The sequence below is a fragment of the Saccopteryx bilineata genome, chromosome 3 (assembly GCF_036850765.1).
Source record: "Saccopteryx bilineata isolate mSacBil1 chromosome 3, mSacBil1_pri_phased_curated, whole genome shotgun sequence".
NCBI classification, from domain to species: Eukaryota; Metazoa; Chordata; class Mammalia; order Chiroptera; family Emballonuridae; genus Saccopteryx; species Saccopteryx bilineata.
In genome coordinates this window covers 315,096,714-315,116,249 of record NC_089492.1, presented here as the reverse complement: position 1 = coordinate 315,116,249, position 19,536 = coordinate 315,096,714, and the positions used below count along the sequence as shown (strand labels likewise).

At 51.2% G+C, this 19,536-nt stretch overlaps 1 protein-coding gene across 1 annotated transcript; it reads right to left on the bottom strand.

Annotated features, from left to right (window-relative positions):
- Window positions 1-3,910: 3,910 nt before the first annotated feature.
- Window positions 3,911-18,999, bottom strand: CADM4 (cell adhesion molecule 4). The gene is made up of 9 exons (XM_066271888.1): window positions 18,847-18,999; window positions 7,880-8,026; window positions 7,387-7,539; window positions 6,999-7,133; window positions 6,448-6,612; window positions 6,251-6,341; window positions 5,936-6,108; window positions 5,459-5,587; window positions 3,911-4,941 (listed from the first exon to the last, which is right to left on the bottom strand). The coding sequence occupies exons 1-9, from the start codon at window positions 18,908-18,910 to the stop codon at window positions 4,832-4,834; spliced, it is 1,167 nt and encodes a 388-aa protein (XP_066127985.1). The 5' UTR covers window positions 18,911-18,999; the 3' UTR covers window positions 3,911-4,831.
- Window positions 19,000-19,536: the final 537 nt, after the last annotated feature.

Genomic DNA, 19,536 nt, shown 5'->3' with positions numbered 1-19,536 from the left:
ATAGAAGCCAACTGGACTGAGAGTCACTCTGGCAAAGGAAACAGATAAGGGCAAAGACCTAAAGGAAAAAAAAAAAAGTAATACATGATTTGATTGAGGAAGTGAAAGCAGATAGTGTGGCTGGAACCCAGAATTAAAGAAGGGAAAGGCTCCTACAGGTGACCTTATGTTCAGACTTTATGCTGAGGGTACTCCTGGAAGTGACAAATATTCCAGCTCAAAACTCCAGTGGGGCCCTGACCAGTAAACTCAGTTGGTTAAAGCATCATCTCAATTTGCTAAGATTGTGATTTGATCCCATCAGGGCACATCCAAGAGTTAACTAATGAATGTGTAAGTTGGTGAAACAAAAAATCGATGCTTCTATCCCCTCGCCCTAAAATCAATCAATTTTAAAATAAAATCTCTCCAATGGTGGGATCCTATTATACTTAGAAAAAGTCCAATCTCTTTATCATGGTCCAGGACCTACACAGCTGGTTAGGTCTGGTTTATCTCTGACCTTACCTACCTTTGTCATTTATCTGTTCCTAACTAGCTTCACTTTCCATCAAACCCTGTCTATCATTCAGGTCTTTGTGCCTACTGTTCCCTTTGTCTGAAAATGCTTTTCCCTCTATCCTGGAATAGCTACTCTTGTGCTAACTGATCATATCTTGGCACAGATGTCAATCTGAGAGGCTTTCCCTGTTTTTTTCTAAAATAGCACCTCCGAGATTTGCTTCAGAGAAGTGAGTGGGGTTGTGGATAAAGCAGGATTGAGCCTGAGTTGATGGTTTCTGAAGCTGGAGTGAAGGATGCATGGACTTCATTTTTCTGTTCTACTTCTCTCTGTGTTTGAAATTTTCTCTTGTTTTATGCGGGGGGCGGGGGGACAGACAAGTACAGAAAGACAAGAAGAGAGATAAGCATCAATTCTTCACTGTGGCACCTTATTTTACCGATTGCTTTCTGATACATGCTTTAATTGGGGGGCTTCAGCCGAGCCAGTGACCCCTTGCTCAAGCCAGCGACTATGGGATCATGTCTATGAACCCACGCTCAAGCCGGTGACCCTGTGATCAAGCTGTTGAGCCCATGCTCAAACCAGAGACCTTGGAGTTTTGAACCTGGATCCGCAGCATCTCAGGCTGATGCTCTATTTACTGTGCCACTACCTGGTCAGGCTTGAAGTTTTCCATAATAACGGAAAATAGTATTCTACATCCCCTTTCTCTGCTTTTTGGGTTTTTTGCAAGAGAGAGGGACCGAGATGAGAAGCATCAACTCATAGTTGTGGCACATGATTGCTTTTGCATATGTGCCGTGACCTGGGGTTCAAGCAGAGCCAGTGACCTTTGGGCTCATGCCAGCGACATTGAGTTTCAAAGCAGTAACCTCTGGGCTCAAGCCAGCTACCTTGACATGATCCCCCGCTCAAGCCGGCAACCTGCACTCAAGTTGGTGAGTCCTCAGTCTAGTCAGCCACCTGGGGGTTTCAAACCTGAAATCTCAGGATCCCAGGTTGATGCTCTATTATCCACTGTGCCACCACCGGTTAGGCTGCATTTTCTCTTAATGGCAAACTTAAATTAAGTTATTTTTCCCTTGTAAAAACTTAATAAGGGTAAACATGGAGTTACCCTTTTTCAGTTTGGGGCCACAGTACCTTGAACAGGATCATGTATTAATGCTAAGCTGTCTGGAACACCTAATGTTTGCCCGTTTTATTCACCATAGCATCTCTAGACCTTTGAGCAGTACCTGGCATAAACTAAGATGTGTGTATACACACACACACACACACACACACATACACACACACACACACACACATATATATATATATATATATATATACACACACATATATATATATATATATACACACACACATATATATTTGTTTTTTTAAATTAAGTGAGAGGAGCCCTGGCCAGTTGGCTCAGTGGTAGAGCATTGGCCTGGCATGCAGGAGTCCCAGGTTCGATTCCCGGCCAGGGCACACAGGAGAAGCACCCATCTGCTTCTCCACCCCTCCCCCTCTCCTTCCTCTCTGTCTCTCTTTTCCCCTCCTGCAGCCGAGGCTCCATCAGAGCAAAGTTGGCCCGGGTGCTGAGGATGGCTCCATGGACTCTGCCTCAGGAGCTAGAATGGCTCTGGTCGCAACAGAGCAATGCCCCAGATGGGCAGAGCATCGCCCCCTGGTGGGCATGCCAGGTGGATCCCAGTTGGGCGCATGTGGGAGTCTGTCTGACTGCCTCCCCGTTTCCAACTTCAGAAAAATACAAAAAAAATAATAATAATAAGTGAGAGGTGGGGAGGCAGAGAGAGATTCCTACATGTGCCCTGAGCAGGATCCACCTGGCCAGCCCCCTAGGGGGCGATGCTCTGCCCATCAGGAGCCAATGCTCCATTGCTCGGCAACTGAGCTATTTTAGCACCTGAGGTGAGGCCATGGAGCCATCCTCAGTGCCTGGGGCCAACTTTGCTCAAACCAATAGAGCCATGGCTGTGGGAGGGGAGGAGAAAAAAGAAAGAAAAGGTAGGGGAGGGGTAGAGAAGCAGATGGTCACTTGTGTGCCCTGACCAGGAATCAATCCCATGACTTCCACACGATGGATGGACACTACCAGTGAGCCAACTGGCCAGGGTATATTTTTATTTTAATTAATTAATTAATTAATTATTTATTTTGCATTTTTCTGAAGCTGGAAACAGGGAGAGACAGTCAGACAGACTCCCGCATGCGCCCGACCGGGATTCACCCGGCACGCCCACCAGGGGCGATGCTCTGCCCACCAGGGGGCGATGCTCTGCCCATCCTGGGCGTCGCCATGTTGCGACCAGAGCCACTCTAGCGCCTGGGGCAGAGGCCACAGAGCCATCCCCAGCGCCCGGGCCATCTTTGCTCCAATGGAGCCTTGGCTGCAGGAGGGGAAGAGAGAGACAGAGAGGAAAGTGCAGCGGAGGGGTGGAGAAGCAAATGTGCGCTTCTCCTGTGTGCCCTGGCTGGGAATCGAACCTGGGTCCTCCGCACGCTAGGCCAACGCTCTACCGCTGAGCCAACCGGCCAGGGCCCAGGGTATATTTTTAAATATTCAATTAGAATCACTTATTTAAAATTTAAAGAAAAAGCCTGACCAGGCAGTGGCGCAGTGGATAGAGCGTCAGACTGGGACGTAGAGGACCCAGGTTCAAGACCCCAAAGTCGCCAGCTTGAGCGCAGGTTCATCTGGTTTGAGCAAGGCTCACCAGCTTGAGCCCAAGGTCGCTGCCTCGAGCAAGGGGTCATTCAGTTTGCTGTAGCCCCTAGTCAAGGCACATATGAGAAAGCAATCAATGAACAACTAAGGAACCGCAACGAAGAATTGATGTTTCTCGTCTCTCTCCCTTCCTGTCTGTCCCTATCTGGCTCTCTCTCTGGCTCTTTCTCTCTCTGCCACAAAATAAATAAATAAATAAATAAAATAAAATAAAATAAAATAAAATAAAATAAAATAAAATTTAAAGAAATGAATGAGATGCCTGGCTAAGGGGCTTTGACTTGATCTAGAGGTGATGGGGAGATAGGGTAAGGGTTTGAGAAAGGCAGGATCAGGGTGAGATGTAACTAACTGAAAGCTGTCCTGGAGACTGGTGTCTGGGGTGGGAGTAAGCCAGGGGAAGGGTCCAGGCCTTGGGGTGGGGATAGGGTAGCTCAGTAGCTACTGAAGAGATAAGATTCTGACTACTTGCCTGAAGGATTTGTCTAGGAAAAAACCCACGTTTCTCTCTCTAGGAGGGTCAAGGTGCCATTGGGGAGGTAAAGACCTTCTCTTGGCCTATACTGTTCACCAGTGACTCCTCTCCCACTCTCCTCCTTAGTTCAGTCCCCCTTCCAACATGGTGCAGCTCTCGCAGAGGGACAGACACATAGCCACCCCAAACATGTGTTCTCTCCTCGGTTTAATGGTGGTTAGTGGGATTGCCAACCCCCCTCCCCATTCCCCTCCCTGCCCCATACAAAATGGTTGGGTTTTTTTGAACAAAAAGGGGGGGGGGGAATCCAGGAATTAGGGAGGGGGCATAATCTGATATTTTATACAGATTTTTGATTTTTTTAATATATTATATATAAAACCATAGAGACCAACGCACATCCCCTAAACTCCTTTCCCCCTCCCTGGGGGCCTGGAGGAGAGATGGGGAAGGCCCCCCAGGAGTGGGTGGACAGAAAGACAGATATAGGTGGGACAGATGTGGGGTGGAGGAGGTAGAGGGAAAGGGAGCCCAGGAACCTGGGGAAGGGGATTGGAGAATAGGGCTGGGGCTGTCTCCCTCACCTCCTCCATCAAAGTTATGACACAGACACAGAATCCCTGTTTCCACACCCTTCCCACCCACCCTTACCCCCACCGTGCAAACATGGCTTTGCAAAGAGGTGCCCAGAGCTCTGTGGAACTCCTACAATGGCTGGCATGGGGTCTGGGACCCCCAAATAAATCTGTGTTCCCCTTCCCTGCCCACCCCACCCTTCCCAGAATCTGATCCCCTCCCTATAAGACCTGGTTCTGCAGCCTAGGGGCCCTGGCCTTCTCCCAGTTATCTTCCCCCAACCCAATCCCTACCGCCTTCCCTGGACTTGGGGGATCTGGACCTTTGGCCTCTGCCCCATGGGGGACCCAGACCTCTGGGACCTTGCTTCTGGCCCTTGCAGAGACCCAGGCATCTGACATTCCCATCCCTGCCCAAACATCTGAGGTGTTAGTGGTGGGGGGAAATGCCCACCATCCCAGACTCTGGTAAATGTCTTTGCAGCTAGCAGTGTGGTAGACGCCAGCCTAGGGCCAGGCCTGGGATGGAGGTGGGGTCAGATGAAGAATTCTTCTTTCCTCTTGTGTCCATCGCTGCCATTGAGGAAGGCTTCTCTTGCTTCTCCCTGTTCATCCAAACCACTGGCCTCATGGGTCAGATAGGAGCCTGAGAGGTGACAGGCCCCCGGGAAAGAGGACACATATATGTGGACCCAGAAGTGGACAGAAATATACGGGAAGAAGGACACAGACAAGACAAATATCAGACGAATGAAGAGGGAGAAACAACACAGGGAGAGGGAATCAAGAACAGGGAATAGCAAAATGGGCAGAGAAAGAGGTAAAGCAGAATTAGGAAGATGCCAAAAGTTCACAGAAAGATAAGCCCTTATCTGGTTTGTTGGTGACACCCCCTTGTTCTGCTCCCGACGAATCCAGCAATTAGGAAGGTAAATCGTTTAATTCAAACCCACGACCTTAATTCAGCTTCAATGTTTCACCCCTTTTAATCATGGGCGAAAGACCCGCCCCTTTTGGAATCTAAGCCTCAGGTCCCACTGGGTTTTGAATCCTGGGTCTCTAGGCTTTGCTTTCTCTGGAATTCCGGCTCCAGGCCCCGCCCCTTTCCCTCGATCCCACAACTAACCACACCCCTAGCTGAATTCAGATTCCGCCCCACTCACCCTTCTGCCGTACTGAGCACCAAACCATGCCCACCAGCACACATATGATCAGAAACACCAGTAGCGCCAGGATGCCTCCCACAATGGCGTAGGGCACTGACGTCTGAGCCTCCACCACTGCACCGGGGTCTGTCAGAAGAACAGGGCACAGGACCAGGTTATCAGAGTACGGTCCCTGCCTGGCCCCTGTTAAAACCATTCCGCTCGCCACCTCTAACAGCACCGCTTAAGGTGCCACGCTCCTCAAATGACTGCAACCTCGTGGGTCCTTCACTTGTGGCTTCCCTCTTTCCTGATGCTTCACTTCCTTAATGAATGCCTGTTTTTGTTCACTGCCCCACAGGCCTCTGAGTTATTTTGCTAATACCCACTTTGCCTCCTTTCCTTATCCCACCCGCAGAGAACTGAAGCAGAGACCCCCGGGAGGCCCCGTCCTTGCCCCCGCCCCGCCCCTACACCGCCTCAGCCAGCATTCACCGTAGACGACGAGCACATAGAGCGCCCTCGCGTGGCCGTGCTTGTTAGACGCCTCGCAAGTGTAGGTGCCATTATCTGCCGAAACCAGGCCTGGCAGCGTAAGCGTCTCCCCGACCGCTTCGGCTCGCTCGGGCAAAGACTCATTCCCGCGGTTCCAGCGGATGTGATTTGGCCTGGACGGGGGTAAAGTACAGTGTGAGTTAGGGACGAAGGTGCCAGCACCCAATTTTTACTTCTCAGGAACCTAGATATGTAGCATCTCCAAATAAGAGGGTCCCTACTAGCCCTTTCCAGGAGTACCGGGCTCCAGCTCACCTGGGGTTTCCCGTTATAGCACACGTCAGAACCAGCGTGTCTCCCTCCCTCACCACAGCTTGGGAGGCATGGATCCGGGCTGTGGGGGAGTCTGTGGGCAGAAGTGAGATATGAGAGTGGTTGTTAGGGCCATAACGTGAGGTCAGGAACCCTCCCGCGGAAGGGCGGCTGGCGTTGGGATCCCGCCAGGCACTTACACTGCACGTCCAGCACGTACTGCGTCTGCTTGCTGTGTCCTGAGGGCAGCGCCTGGTTCTGCGCCTCGCAGATGACGATACCGCCGTCATCCTTCCGGTCTACACGAAACCTCACTGTGCTCGCCACGCTCCACACCTTGCCATTTTCCTTACTGCTGCTCACACCTGCCACGCCGGGAACCCACAGCTTCAGCCCAGGATTCCGGCTCCGCCCCCGAAGGGAGACCCCCGCAGCCAATCTCAAAGCAGTCTATTTGCTAAACCCGCCCCTAAGCCGCAGGCCTCGCCTTTAGTCTTCCAAACGACGACCCTCCCTGAACCAAGCTCGCAGTCCTGCATGTGCCTTCTCAAAGCTCCTCCCTCATTCACTCCCACGTATTCTCATCTATCAATTTGTTCAACAGCTGCATATTGCTTGTCTGATGCCTGCCAGACCTGTGCACTCTTCTTCAAGCCCCGCCCCCACAACTAAACTTCACAAGCCCCGCCTCTGGTAACCCCGCCTCCTTTCGAGTCCCGCCCCTCGCTGGCACCCCTCCTACCCCTTGTACCTTTCAGCTCCTTGCGGTCGCGGTACCAGCGCAGAACGGCTACTGGTCGGGACCGTGGAACCAGGCAGCTGAGCTCCACCTCGCCACCCTCCACCGCCTGCTCCCGGACTTCCACCACGGGATTCTCTGGGGCCACTGCCTCAGGGATAAGGGGGTAAAGGGGGATGTCAGGGGAGTCATCCAGGTGGGTTCAAAGCGACCAGGCTGTGGGATTACAGGGACCAAGGGAAAAGGGTCAAACACAGAGTCCAGAGGTCAGGAAGGCTGGCCATATTGCCTGGGCCCAGATATCCAGGAGGTTAAAAACAGCCAGGGTAGGGTCTCAGGATAAGGGATAAGCAGAGGAGAACTGAGGACAGGATGGGTTGCAGGAGGGGGAGGTGGTTACCCAGTACAGTGAGCGTGGCAATCTGGTGGTGGGTGTCCTCCGTGTAGAGCTGGCAGAAATAGCCCCCTTCGTCTTCCAGGCGGGCATCTGAGAGCCGGATCCGTACCCTGCGAGGCGAGAACTCCTCAAGCTGGAAACGCTCGTCCTTCAGGGCTACAGAGAGTGAACCAGAAGTGAACTTGGGGAATCCTGGCCTCAGGAGTTCCACCCTTCCTCCAGGAGCTTAGAGTCCAGCCCTCAGCCACTTTTGTCTGGCCATTATCTATGTGTCTCCCTTGGGGACCCAGAATGATTCAGGCTTTCCCACACACAGGAGTAGGAATCCAAACCCCCAGCTCCATGCTATGTGAGGATCCAGGAGTACAGGCTCCCCCAGTCCCTCCTCCCTCAGACCCAGGATTCTAGAGTGTCAGCTCTGCCCTCTTTCAGGTCACAGGAATCAGGCCCCAGCCCTCCTCCTTCAAGATTCAGGATTTTGGACCCCAGCACTCACCGCGGGTGCCATTGAAGAAGAGGGTCTGCCGGGCTGGATTCTGAATGACAACTATGGACCCATCATACTGGTGAAGACGGCAGGTTATCTCGGCCACCCCACCCTCTGCCACTGTCACATTCTCTGTCTGTACTTCCTGTCCTGCCCCTGGACCAACAGGCAGAGAGACAGGATAGGAGACTCGTTGAAGGCTGCAATTCAATCTTTTTTCTCTCCCTCTGCTCCTCTTCCATCCAAACCTCCAATCCCTCTCCTTCCCCTCACATTCAGTTTATCACATCCAACATTTCTTGCCAGCTGGAGTCCAGAGGAAAGGGAGACCAAGACTAACTAGGGACTCTTCCCAAAAGTGGCCAGATGTGTGACTTCTGACAATGGTACACTATTCACTTGATCCAGAAAACCCTATAAAGTTATGCAAATTAAGAGGTTCAAATATTCGTGTTCACTTTAAGAACACTCGTGAAACTGCCCAGGCCATTAAGAGTATGCATATTCGAGAAGCCACCAAGTACCTGAAGGATGTCATTGTACAGAAGCAATGTGTGCCATTCTATCCTGGTGGAGTTGGGAGCAGTGCCCAGGCCAAACAGTGGGGCTGGATACAGGGTCAGTGGCCCAAAAAGATTGCTAAATTTTTACTGCACACACAGAGTGTAATGCTGAACTAAAAGACTATACTTTCAGGGATCATTTCTACTTTGTAATGTATAACTTAAGGCAGCGGTTCTCAACCTGTGGGTCGCAACCCACAGGTTGAAAACCGCTGACTTAAGGGTTTAGATGTAGATCCTCTGGGCATTGAGCACATCCAGGTGAACAAAACTCCCAAGATGCAGCACAGAACTTACAGAGCTCACAGCAGATAAACCCATATATGAGCTCTCCCTGTCACAGTTAGATGGTCCTTACTGAAAACGAGCTGATTATTCCTAAGCCAGAAGAAGAGGTTCATAGAAAAAATAAGATATCCCAGAAGAAACTGAAGAAACAAAAACTTATGGCCCAGGAGTAAATTCAGCATAAAATAAATACTAATAAAAGTTAAAAACAAAAAAAGACTGACTAGGGAGATGGTTTACTCGAGAAGGTTCTGGGGAGGGCTTTATTGGATCCAGATCTCGAGGAAACAGTTCACCAGGTGTGGGGAACTGCTATGTGTTTACCAAACCCCATCTTTTGCACCTGGGCACATGTTGTAGCTTGTCTGCAGAGATAGCCACAATGTTCTTCCTGTCCCTCCCTGTACATGCCCTTTGTAAGGTGACTTTGCTGCGACGCCCATTAAAGGAGGCACTCAGACCTTAGGGATCTGGGCAGGCCTTGTGACTTGCTTTGACCAAAAGAATTTACGAAGAGTGATTTTATTCTAGTTTTGGAGCATAGGCCTCAAGAGACCTTGTAGCTTCCACTCATGCCCTTTTGCTGCCCTGAGACTGTTGAGTGAAGATGCCCAGACTAGCTTCCTTGAGGATGAGAGACTGCATGGAGAGAGAAGCCCAGCGAACAGTTAGCACCAACTGCCAGCCATGTGAGTGAAGCCACCCTGGACCATCCAGCCCCAGTAAGACCACCAGGTGACTGCAGCCACATGAGCCACCCCAGCTGTGACCAACAGAAGAAATGCCCAACTGATCTAGTCCAAAGTGCTGACCCCAGAGTTGGGAGTAAATAACATGATTGTTTAAAAGCCACTGAGTTTTAGACAGTCTGTTAAACTCCTAAAGTTAAATGCTACAACACATAATTAGGTTATATTTCCCAGGGTCCCTTGTACTTAGACGAGACCATATGACTGACTTCTGGCCAATGGGGTGTAGGCAGAAGAGAGAAACACCCCTTCCAGACTGGCTCTTCTCACACACATCCTTCTTTTCTTTTTTTAAAATTGATTTTAAAGAGAGGAAGGGAGACAGAAACATCAATCTGCTTCTGTATGTGCCCCAACCAGGGATCAAACTGATTGCCTCTGCATATCAGGATGATGGCCTGACCAATGAGCTATTCTGCCTTAGCTCACTCACATCCTTCTTCTTTTTTTAAATATTTATTTTATTGGTTTTAGAGGGAGGGGATGGGAGAGAGAGAGAGAGGAATATTAATCTGTTCCTGTGTGTGCCCTGACTGGAGATTGAACCGGCAACCTCTGTACTTCAGGATGATGCTCTAACCAACCAAGCTATCCAGCCAGGGCTCACTCACATTCTGCTTAATGCTGACTAGAGGGGACTCCAGGGAACCTAGAGGATGGGATCACAAGCTGGCAGCCTGGGGCCCTGCTTGACTGCCCTTGTGACTTGTGTGCATAGAACTGTAACATGAGTGAGAAATACACTTTTTTGTAAAGCCACTGAGATTTCAGGGCTGTTCATTATAGAAGTTAACCTGCCCTGATTAACCCCACAGAGGAACAAGGCGATTAGTAAGGGGGTGTTTCCAGCAGAGGAAACAGCTTGGAATAAAGCTCAAAGCTGAGATTAATTATCATCAGCATCACCATCATTATTGTCAGTGTCATCTTCAAAATAACAATCACAATAGCTACTGTTTATTAGGCACTTGCTGTGCCAGACTCTGTGCTAAGGGCATTACCTATAATTCCCATTTAATCATCACCATATCTGAATAAGGTAGGCACTATTATTATCAATTTTCAGTTTTCTTCCAATCCCCATTTTACAGATGAGACAATTGGTCCAGAGAGAGAAAATGACTTGCCCAAAGTCACAGCCCAAGAGTGGCAGAGCCAGGGCCTGTATCCAGATCTCTGACTCTGTATCCCAGATCCACATCCACTCTCGGCCGTCTGGCTGCAAAGTGGCTGGCATTGGTGGGGGTTGTGGAATGTGCTAGTGGAGGGCCTCCAGTGCCAACCTCGGAGATTAGGTTTTATCCTGAAGGCCAGTGGAGGTTCTGAAGCATGAAATAGCCATAATCACATCTGGTTATTTACCTTTAAATTGTTGGCTAACTATTGCTTCATGTCTCTTATAGTCTCTCATTCATTCATTTGAGTATTTCCTGAGCAGTGGGTAGGTTTTCCAGGGCTGGATGCCCAGAAATGAGTCAGTTGAGGTCCCTGTTCTGGAGGGCCTTTCAAGATTAATGGGGAGGTAGACACAAATCACTGTACTATCCCATCAAAAGTGTTATTCCCTGTAAGAAGGATAGGTAACCTTATTTGGGGGGTAAAAAAGATTTATTCTAGGGGATGAAGGTAGAAATAGCTAGCTTCCTATCCTGACATCCATGCTTCCCTTTTTCCTTAGCCAAAGAACCCTGATTGTATTTTATGGTTGCCCTATGCCTAGCAGAAAGATATATTTCCCAGATATTCTTGCAGCTAAGTGAGGCCATGTGAAAATTTTGTCCAATTGGATATAAAGGAAATTGTCATGTGGTAATCTGGGGAAGATTTCCTAAAAGGGGGGACAAGTTCCTTGTCCACCAGGTCATCTTTATGCTGCTTGGAACTAGGAGGTGATACCTGGAGTTCTGGCAGCCATGTTGAGCCATGAGGACAAGGGCAGTAGGGATGGTGGAACCAAGAACTAGAAGATACCTGGGTCTCTGGTGATGGTGTAGAGCTGCCATTAAAGCCCTGGTTGCCGGCCCTGGCTGGTTGGCTCAGCGGTAGAGCATCGGCCTGGCGTGCGGGGGACCCGGGTTCGATTCCCGGCCAGGGCACATGGGAGAAGCGCCCATTTGCTTCTCCACCCCCACCCCCTCCTTCCTCTCTGTCTCTCTCTTCCCCTCCCGCAGCCAAGGCTCCATTGGAGCAAGGATGGCCAGGCGCTGGGGATGGCTCCTTGGCCTCTGCCCCAGGCGCTAGAGTGGCTCTGGTCACGGCAGAGCGACGCCCCGGAGGGGCAGAGCATCGCCCCCTGGTGGGCAGAGCGTCGCCCCTGGTGGGCGTGCCGGGTGGATCCCGGTCGGGCGCATGCGGGAGTCTGTCTGACTGTCTCTCCCCGTTTCCAGCTTCAGAAAAATACAAAAAAAAAAAAAAAAAAAAAAGCAAGCCCTGGTTGCCTACTTCTGGGCTTCTTTTATATTTGAGTATAACGCCTTATATTTTTAAACCACTACTAGGGATTTATCTATGACCTCCTGTAATATCAAGCTTAAGATGTTCAATCCAAATGTTTTTCTTTGCATGTTTTCTCAATCTCAGTAAATGTCGCAACCATCCACCCAGTTGCTCAGGTAAAAAACAGGAATCATACAAGTTCTTACCTTTTCCCTCATCTCTAACATTTATTCCATCAGCAAGATCTATCAATTCTACATTTAAAACATATTCCAAATCTATTCACCTTTGTCTACATCTTCTACCAGAACTCTAGTCCAATGACACCATCTCTTACTTAGACCTTTAAGAGCTCCCATGGCTGCCCTTACTTCCATGCCTATCTCCTGCCAGGTCATTCTTTATACAGCAGCTAGATGGATTTTTCCAAAAAAGTAAATCAGATCAACTTACCTCTCTGCTTAAAACCCTTTGATCACTGCTCATTACACTTAGAATAAAGTCTAGACTTCCCTGGGTTTTCAAGGTGCTATGTGGCCTGGTCTCAGTTAGTCACCCTCACTTCACTCCAGCCTCACTGGCCTTAATGTCTTTCAGACATGCTGAGCTTGTTACCACCTCAGGGCCTTTGCACTTGCTGTTCTCTTTGCCTGGAGTGTTCTTTTCTCTTGATCATCCCAGGACTGCCTCCTGTTCTCATTCAGGTCTCTGCTCATATGAACACTAGACTTTCTCTCACTCCCCATCATTCACCTTTAGAACACTTTCTATTTTATCACCATTGTTTTATTTCTTTTATGGAAATTTCACTGAAATTATTTTATTAATTTGCCCACTTGTTTATTGTCTGTCTCTTATCACTAGAATATACACCCCAATGAAGCAAGGATATAAGCCATTGGGTTTACTGTTGTACCCCTAGTGCCTAGGAGTGTGCCTGACACTTGATAAATGTCTGGGAAATTGATGAATGAGTGGCAAATGTCAGGCAGCCTTTCATTTCAGCTTCAGAACAAACTTGTGACATCACTATTCTCATCTTTTTTTTTTAATTTATTGATTTTAGCAAGAGAGGAAGAGGGATAGAGAGAAAGAGAGACAAACAGGAACATAAGTCTGTTCCTGAATGTGCCCTGACTGGGGATTGAACCAGCAACCTCTGCACTTCAGGACAATGCTCTCCAACCGAGCTACCCAACCAGGGCACTACTCTCATTTTAAATACCTGGGTTGATCCCAGCTGGACCACTTGCCATCTGTGTGACCTTGGGCAAGTGGCTTAACCTTTTGAACCTCAGATGTCCCACCTGTAAAATGGGCATGATGCCAGTGCCTGCCTCATAGAGATTAACCTCAGGGAACCCTCTCTGCAGAGCTGCTATTATTACAACCTCCAGAAACTTGCCCAAGCACATGAAAACTGGCCTGTCTGCTCATTCTGGCACTTCTAAAAAAGCATTTTGAAGCCTATCCATGGATCCTGGACCTCAGAGCTAGCCCATGCTAGCCCCCCCCCCCCATTTTACAGATGTGAAAAATGAGGCTCAGGGGTCCCGGATAAGTCAGTCACAGAAACTCAACCTATCTGGAGAGCCATCAGGACCTCTGGATCTGCACCCCCCCAAATTTATCCCCTGCTCTCTGCTTGAGGGTGCACATGGGGTGAGGGTGGGGGGCTTTTGTCTTATTCCCTCCCCCTCCTGAAGACTCAGTAACCAACAGTGTCTGTGCTTGGAATATTAATGTCCCAGGAGCTTTTGTTTCGGGGTTGAGGGGTGGTGAGGCGGGACTTTCTGGTCAGAGAGGGTGTGAGCTTTTGGGACTAGGGCACTGGCCCTTTAAACTGTGTTGATAGCCTGGAGTCGTCATGGGATGGTGTCTGGAAAAGGCACAGAAGGGTTTGGGAAACAGTGGCTGAGCAAGTAACATGTAGAAACCCTGAATCCAGCACTCTGTTCCCTCAGACCCAAGAATCCAGCCCCACGGCCTCCTCTCCTGGGAACCAGGAGTCCAGGCTCCTAGCACCCTCTTCCAGCAGGACCCAGGAGTCTGGGTTCTCAGCATCCTCCTCCTTCAAACCTGGAAGTCCCCAGCCCCCAGCTTCTCCCCCATCAAACCCAGGAGTCTGGGCCTTTAGCTCCCTCCTCCTTCAGGACCCAGGAGCCAGGGGTCCAGGGTACACAGCTGGTGGATGTTTCCACAGAAACTAAGAGAAGTGGGGGAGCACTTCCTGGGTCCTGAGTCAGCGAATACCCACGGGAGTCTCAAGGTCACAGTTCCTGGAAGGTCACAACCACCCCCGGTGTCTCTGCTCCCCAGGAGGCTTATGGCATCATGCCTCCTCCCCCAACTTCCTCCCCTAGGGAAGTGGTACATCCCTACGTCCTGACCGAACCCCCTCTCAGCCCCCCATCAATGGCGGAGTCCGAACATCCTTGCACAAAGCATCAATTCTTCCCCAGCTCAGCCTTGTGAAGGCGCCTGTATTCGTAGGACCTAGGCATCAGGGTCCAAGCCCCTCCTCCCTCAGAAACCTGGAGTAGGACCCCAGCCCCTTCCTCTCTCAGGACTCAGGAGTGTGTATCCCCACCCCTCCCTCCCTTAATGCCTAGGAGTATGGACCAGCAGTTCCTTCCTCCTCCCTCAGACCCGGGAGTCCAGGCCGGTCCCTCCTCCCTCTGACATACATGTTCAGGAGCCCTTGCCTTCTCCTCCCTCAGACCCAGGGTTCCAAGACCCCAGACCCCCCTCCCTCTGACACACATAACCAGGACCCCTAGTCTTCTCCTCCCGCAGGCCCAGGGGTCCAAGACCCCAGCCCCCTCCTCTCTCAGAAACTTTTGACTCCAGGTGCATAGTCCTGAACTCCCAGGACCACAATCCTGCCTTTCCCCAGCCCTCTGTCCCCCTCCTATCTGGGGACCAAGCATCAGGTGGGGGCATAGGGGTGAGTCAGCAGCCTCACACACAAAGTCTCCCCTGTGGCCCCCACATTCCTGGGATATTCGGAACTCCCTGGATTCTGGGCCTCAGGCCTAGCCAGGGGGTGGGGAAGTCCTGGAGGTTCCCCCTGGGGCGGGGGTGGGGTCAGGGGAGGAATTCCTGCTGGGAAGGGTGCAAGCCTGCACTGAGTGTCCACTGTCCTGTCCTCCACCCCCAGTGCCTTCTATTCAGCCCCTCCCAGAAGAGCCAGGCTCTGCTGCCGCCCTCTTGCCCTATAGGGTGCCTGCGGAGGAGCCTTGGTGCCTGGTTCCCGGAGGACCCAGGGGCCTGGGGTCTGCACAGGCAGGAACTGGTGGGTGCTTGTGTCCTGGTGCCACAGGCCATTGGGCACTGGCGAGTCTGACTGTCTCCGAGTCCCCCACACCCCACCCAGAGAGAGAAAGCTGTCTTTGTGTTCCCCAAGATGGGGACAGGCCAGGCTCGCACGACATTAACCCACCCAGGCCCCAGTCCTGCTGTGTCTAAGGTCTTGGAATCCATTGACGAATCTGACCCCAGTAATAAGGACTCAGGCATCTGGCTCATGGGTAGGTGGGGGTCAGTGACAGAAACCTCCCAAGACCTGTACCCGGGGCTGACTCACCATGAGGAGAAGGCCCCCCTGTTTTCAGAGAGGCTGGTCAGAACTTTAGTAAGGAAAAGGGAGTCACTTGGGAGGAAAACATTCTTTGGTATTAACAAGCTTCTCCACAAAGCCCCCAATTCTAACAGCCTCTCTATCTTTTCTTTGTATCTGGACATCTGTTCCTCGGCACCTTTCTGTTCCAGTTTCTAGCCTGTGCATCCCTCTGCCTGCATCTCTACGCAGGCAAACCATCTCTCTTTCTCACTTCCTCTTGCCTGCCCATCCTGGTCCCTTCTTTCTTTTGGCATAAATCTCATCATCTTCTGCTATTCGTGGCAGATGAGTGAGCCAGGAAAGGGAGAATACGTTTCTGAAAAGACACAAATGGATGCCATCTCCATCCCCACTCCTGCTGGCTGGGCAAGGTGAAAGAAGAAGGAGGGTGACTAAAAGGGAAATGTGGGACTATGCACACCCCCTGAAATCTAGTGGCTCAAGCCATTCAGAAACATCTGGTGGGAAGGAAAGCAGACAAGACTCTCTGAGATCATGTACTCCAGCTCCCTAAACCCATGCTTTGCAGAAAGGGAAAGTGAGGCTCAGAGAGGGACAGGAGCTGATACAATGTTACACCAGAGGCCTGGTTCCTCATCTCCCAGCCCAGGGTGTTTTCCTTGACACCAGCTCTCTCCCAACTTGGAAAGCCCCATGATTTAGAGAGAGTTTACAGAAGGGATCAGAGTGGCTATAAACAAGGGACAGGATGAGTGGCTCAGTTAGTTACAGCGTTGTTCCCATTTGCTAAGATTGTGGGTTTGATTCCTGGCCAGGGCACATGCAAGAATCAACCAATGAATACATAAAAGTGGAACAACAAATCAATGGTTTTTTACCTCCCCCCCCTTTGTCTCCCTTCTTCTCTCTCTAAAATCAATCAACTAAAAAAATAAATAAACAAGAGACAAACCGGTAAAACTACCTGACAGAAGTGCTGGATAAAGATTCTTGGGCCCTGATCGGGTAGCTGAGTTGGTTAGAGCATCGCTGTAATACACCAAGGTTGCAGTTTGATCCCTGGTCAGGGCACATACAAGAATCAACCAATAACAGCATGAATAAGTGGAACAACAAATCAATGTTTCTCTCTCTGTCTCTGTATCTTTCCCTTCTACTCTCTCTCAAAAAAAAAAAAAAAAAAAGGAAAAAAAGGTTCTTAAACTGAGTAGGTGGTAATCTTAGGCTATATTTTGATTCTTTTTAAAAAAGATTTTATTTATTGATTTTAGAGAGAGAGAGAGAGAGAGAGAGAGAGAGAAAGGGGTGGAGGAGGAGCAGGAAGCACTAACTAGTATAGTAGCTTCTCACATGTGCACTGACCAGGCAAGCCCAGAGTTTTGAACCGGCGACCTCAGCATCCAGGTCAATGCTTTTCCACCGCGTCACCCCAGGTCAGGCTCTATCTTTTGATTCTGAGACTCCAAAGTCACACAATTCCAGATGTCAGAGATGTCAAGATTCAGGATCTCCAAGAGGCCAAGAGTTTGGAATTTTAAAGATGTCAAGAGGCTAGACTGCTCACTCCATCAAGGTTCTAGAATTGTAAAGGTGTCAAGATTCTAAAGATTTGGGGATTCTATATCCTAAAGATGCTAATGTTCTAAAATACCCTCTGGTTCTTTGTTTACTGGGTTTGTTCGTTCTAGGATTCTATGAGGCTCGTTGTTAGGGCCTAAAAAATGAAGAAAGGAAAATAAAATTGGATGGAAATGAAGCTACAGTACCAAAGCACTCATCTGGGAAACTGTGGCACGTCTGTCGCAGAGAAAGGAGGTTCTGCTGCACGTTCTGAAGCGAGGGCAGAGGACTACAGAAGAAAGCAAGGTAGAACGTGAAAGGTCAGCTTTGCCCCTCACCTTGTCAGGGGTTCAAGCTGGAGTTCCTTCCCTTTCAGATCACTGAGTTCAACATCCATACTTTAGAGAAAGTCAAACAGCCCTGGAGAGAGGAGGGTGCTTGCCATCAGCTGCTGTGGCAAATGGCAAGAATCAGGATTTACACCCAGGCCCCCAGCTCCGTACCATCTGGTTACACTCCTCTCCCAAATCTCCACAGAATCCAGCCCTCCCACTTCGGCCCCACCACCTCCCAATCCTCCGTTCCTCCTGACAGTGGCTTTACCCACCAGGGAAGAGGTGGCCTGTGGCAAGTTCAAGGCACACAGAATGAAAGTGTGAGTGTGCGGGTTACATTTCCTGACCTTGTCCCTAGTCTCAGGGTCACCCTTTCTTGAAAGTCTCCAGCTATTCTCAGAGTGTGTTAAAGGTATGTGAGTGGCTCTATGGCTGTTTTGGATGGGGGCTTCTCTGTAAGTCATGGCCTGGGTGAGTGAATGGCTGGGAAGGGGTGCATTTGGGAGGCATTTGCTGAATCCACGTGTGTGCCCACATGCCAAGGTTCACCACACAGTTATCCCCACCACCACCCACACACATTTCTCCAGGGCCCTTTAGGATGCCTTGCCTGACTTAATTCCTCTCCAGGGGTACACGGTCACAGAGAGATGGAGGGGTGGAAGATGGAGATGGGGATTCGAGGATAGAGGTTGTAAGGGTAGAGAGGGGAATCACAGAGACAGGGAACAGGGAGACAGTGGGACTGACAGAGTGGGAATGAGAGAGACAGGTGACATTGGGGGCTAAAGAAACAGATGACAGAAAGATAGGGGACAGAGAACAAGGGGATGGGACAGATGGGTGACAGAGAAACGGGGACAGAAAAACAAGGGTGGTAATGAGACAGGGGCAGAGAGGGAGAGCAGAAAAACAGGGGACAGAGAAGGGGAATAGAGAGTCCGATGGGGGACAGAGTGACCCACTAAAAAGGAACAAGACCAAGGGACAGAGGTGGGGGACAAAGACAGGATAGAGAGGTGGAAGAGAGGGAGGCAAGGAGAAAGGGGGACAGACAGAAGGAGGGACAGGACTTCCAGACTGAGGGACACAGGACAAGGGTAGGGGAACAAGGGGAGAGACTGAGGGACTCAGACAGGCAGACAGAGGGACGCAGAGAGCGGATAGAAGGACAGCGGGAACGGCCGGGAGAAGGCGGGCTGAGATGGGGGGGGGGGTCTCGGGCCCTTTGTCCCCACTGGGATCGGGGCCTGTGTGGGGTGAGGAAGCTGCGGCACGGCGGCCAGGGCCCGCGCCCCCTCCCCCGCTCCCGGCTCCCGGCCCGCGCTGCGCTTTGTCCCGGGGAGGGGGGCCCGGCCCCGCACGCATTGTTCGGCCTCTGCGGCCCAGCGCTGGCCGGGCTGTCACCGCGGCACGACCCCCCGCCCCAGCCCAGCCGGCCGGTCCCGGCCCCCAACCCTACCTGGCCCCGCCGCGGCCGCCCACAGCAGCAGCAGCGGCCACTGGAAGCGCCGGGCTCGGCCCATGGTGCCGCCGCCGCCGCCGCCGCCGCTCGCTCCCGGTTCAGCACCTGCACCGCCTGCGCCGCCCGCCCCGCCCCCGCCCCGCCCCCTGCCCGCCTGGAGGCGGGGCTCCGACGGCGGGCGGGGCGGGGCCAGGCTGGGGATGGAGGAGGAGATGGCGACCCCTGGACCCGCCACCAGACACTGGGTGGAAGAGGACACCGGCGGGGAGGCGGTGGGGAGGTGCGGCGCCCAGGGGTGGGGAAAACTCGGCCAGGCGGGGCGTGCAGGGGAATGTGTGAGCTGGACTGGGCTGGAGAAAATGTGAGGTGCTGGGTGAGGGAGAGATGGGAGTGCTGAGCCAAGAAGTGAGAGTGTGTAGGTGTGTGCATGGGTAAGAATATTGTGCGAAAGTGTTAGTGTGTGAAGGTTCGTGTGCGTGTGAAAGTGAGGGTGTGAGGGTGTTGTCGGCAGGCTGTGAGAAGGGGCGGGTGCTGTGTGGGGGTGGGTGAGGGAGGCGCGGTACCTGAGTGAAGGTTTGGGTGTTTGCGCAGTGTAAAGGGGAGACTGTGTGCGAGGAGAGCATGTGAGCACTGAGGGAGTGAGCGGGTTTCGTGGGAAAGGTGAGTGTGAGAATTGTTCTGTGGACA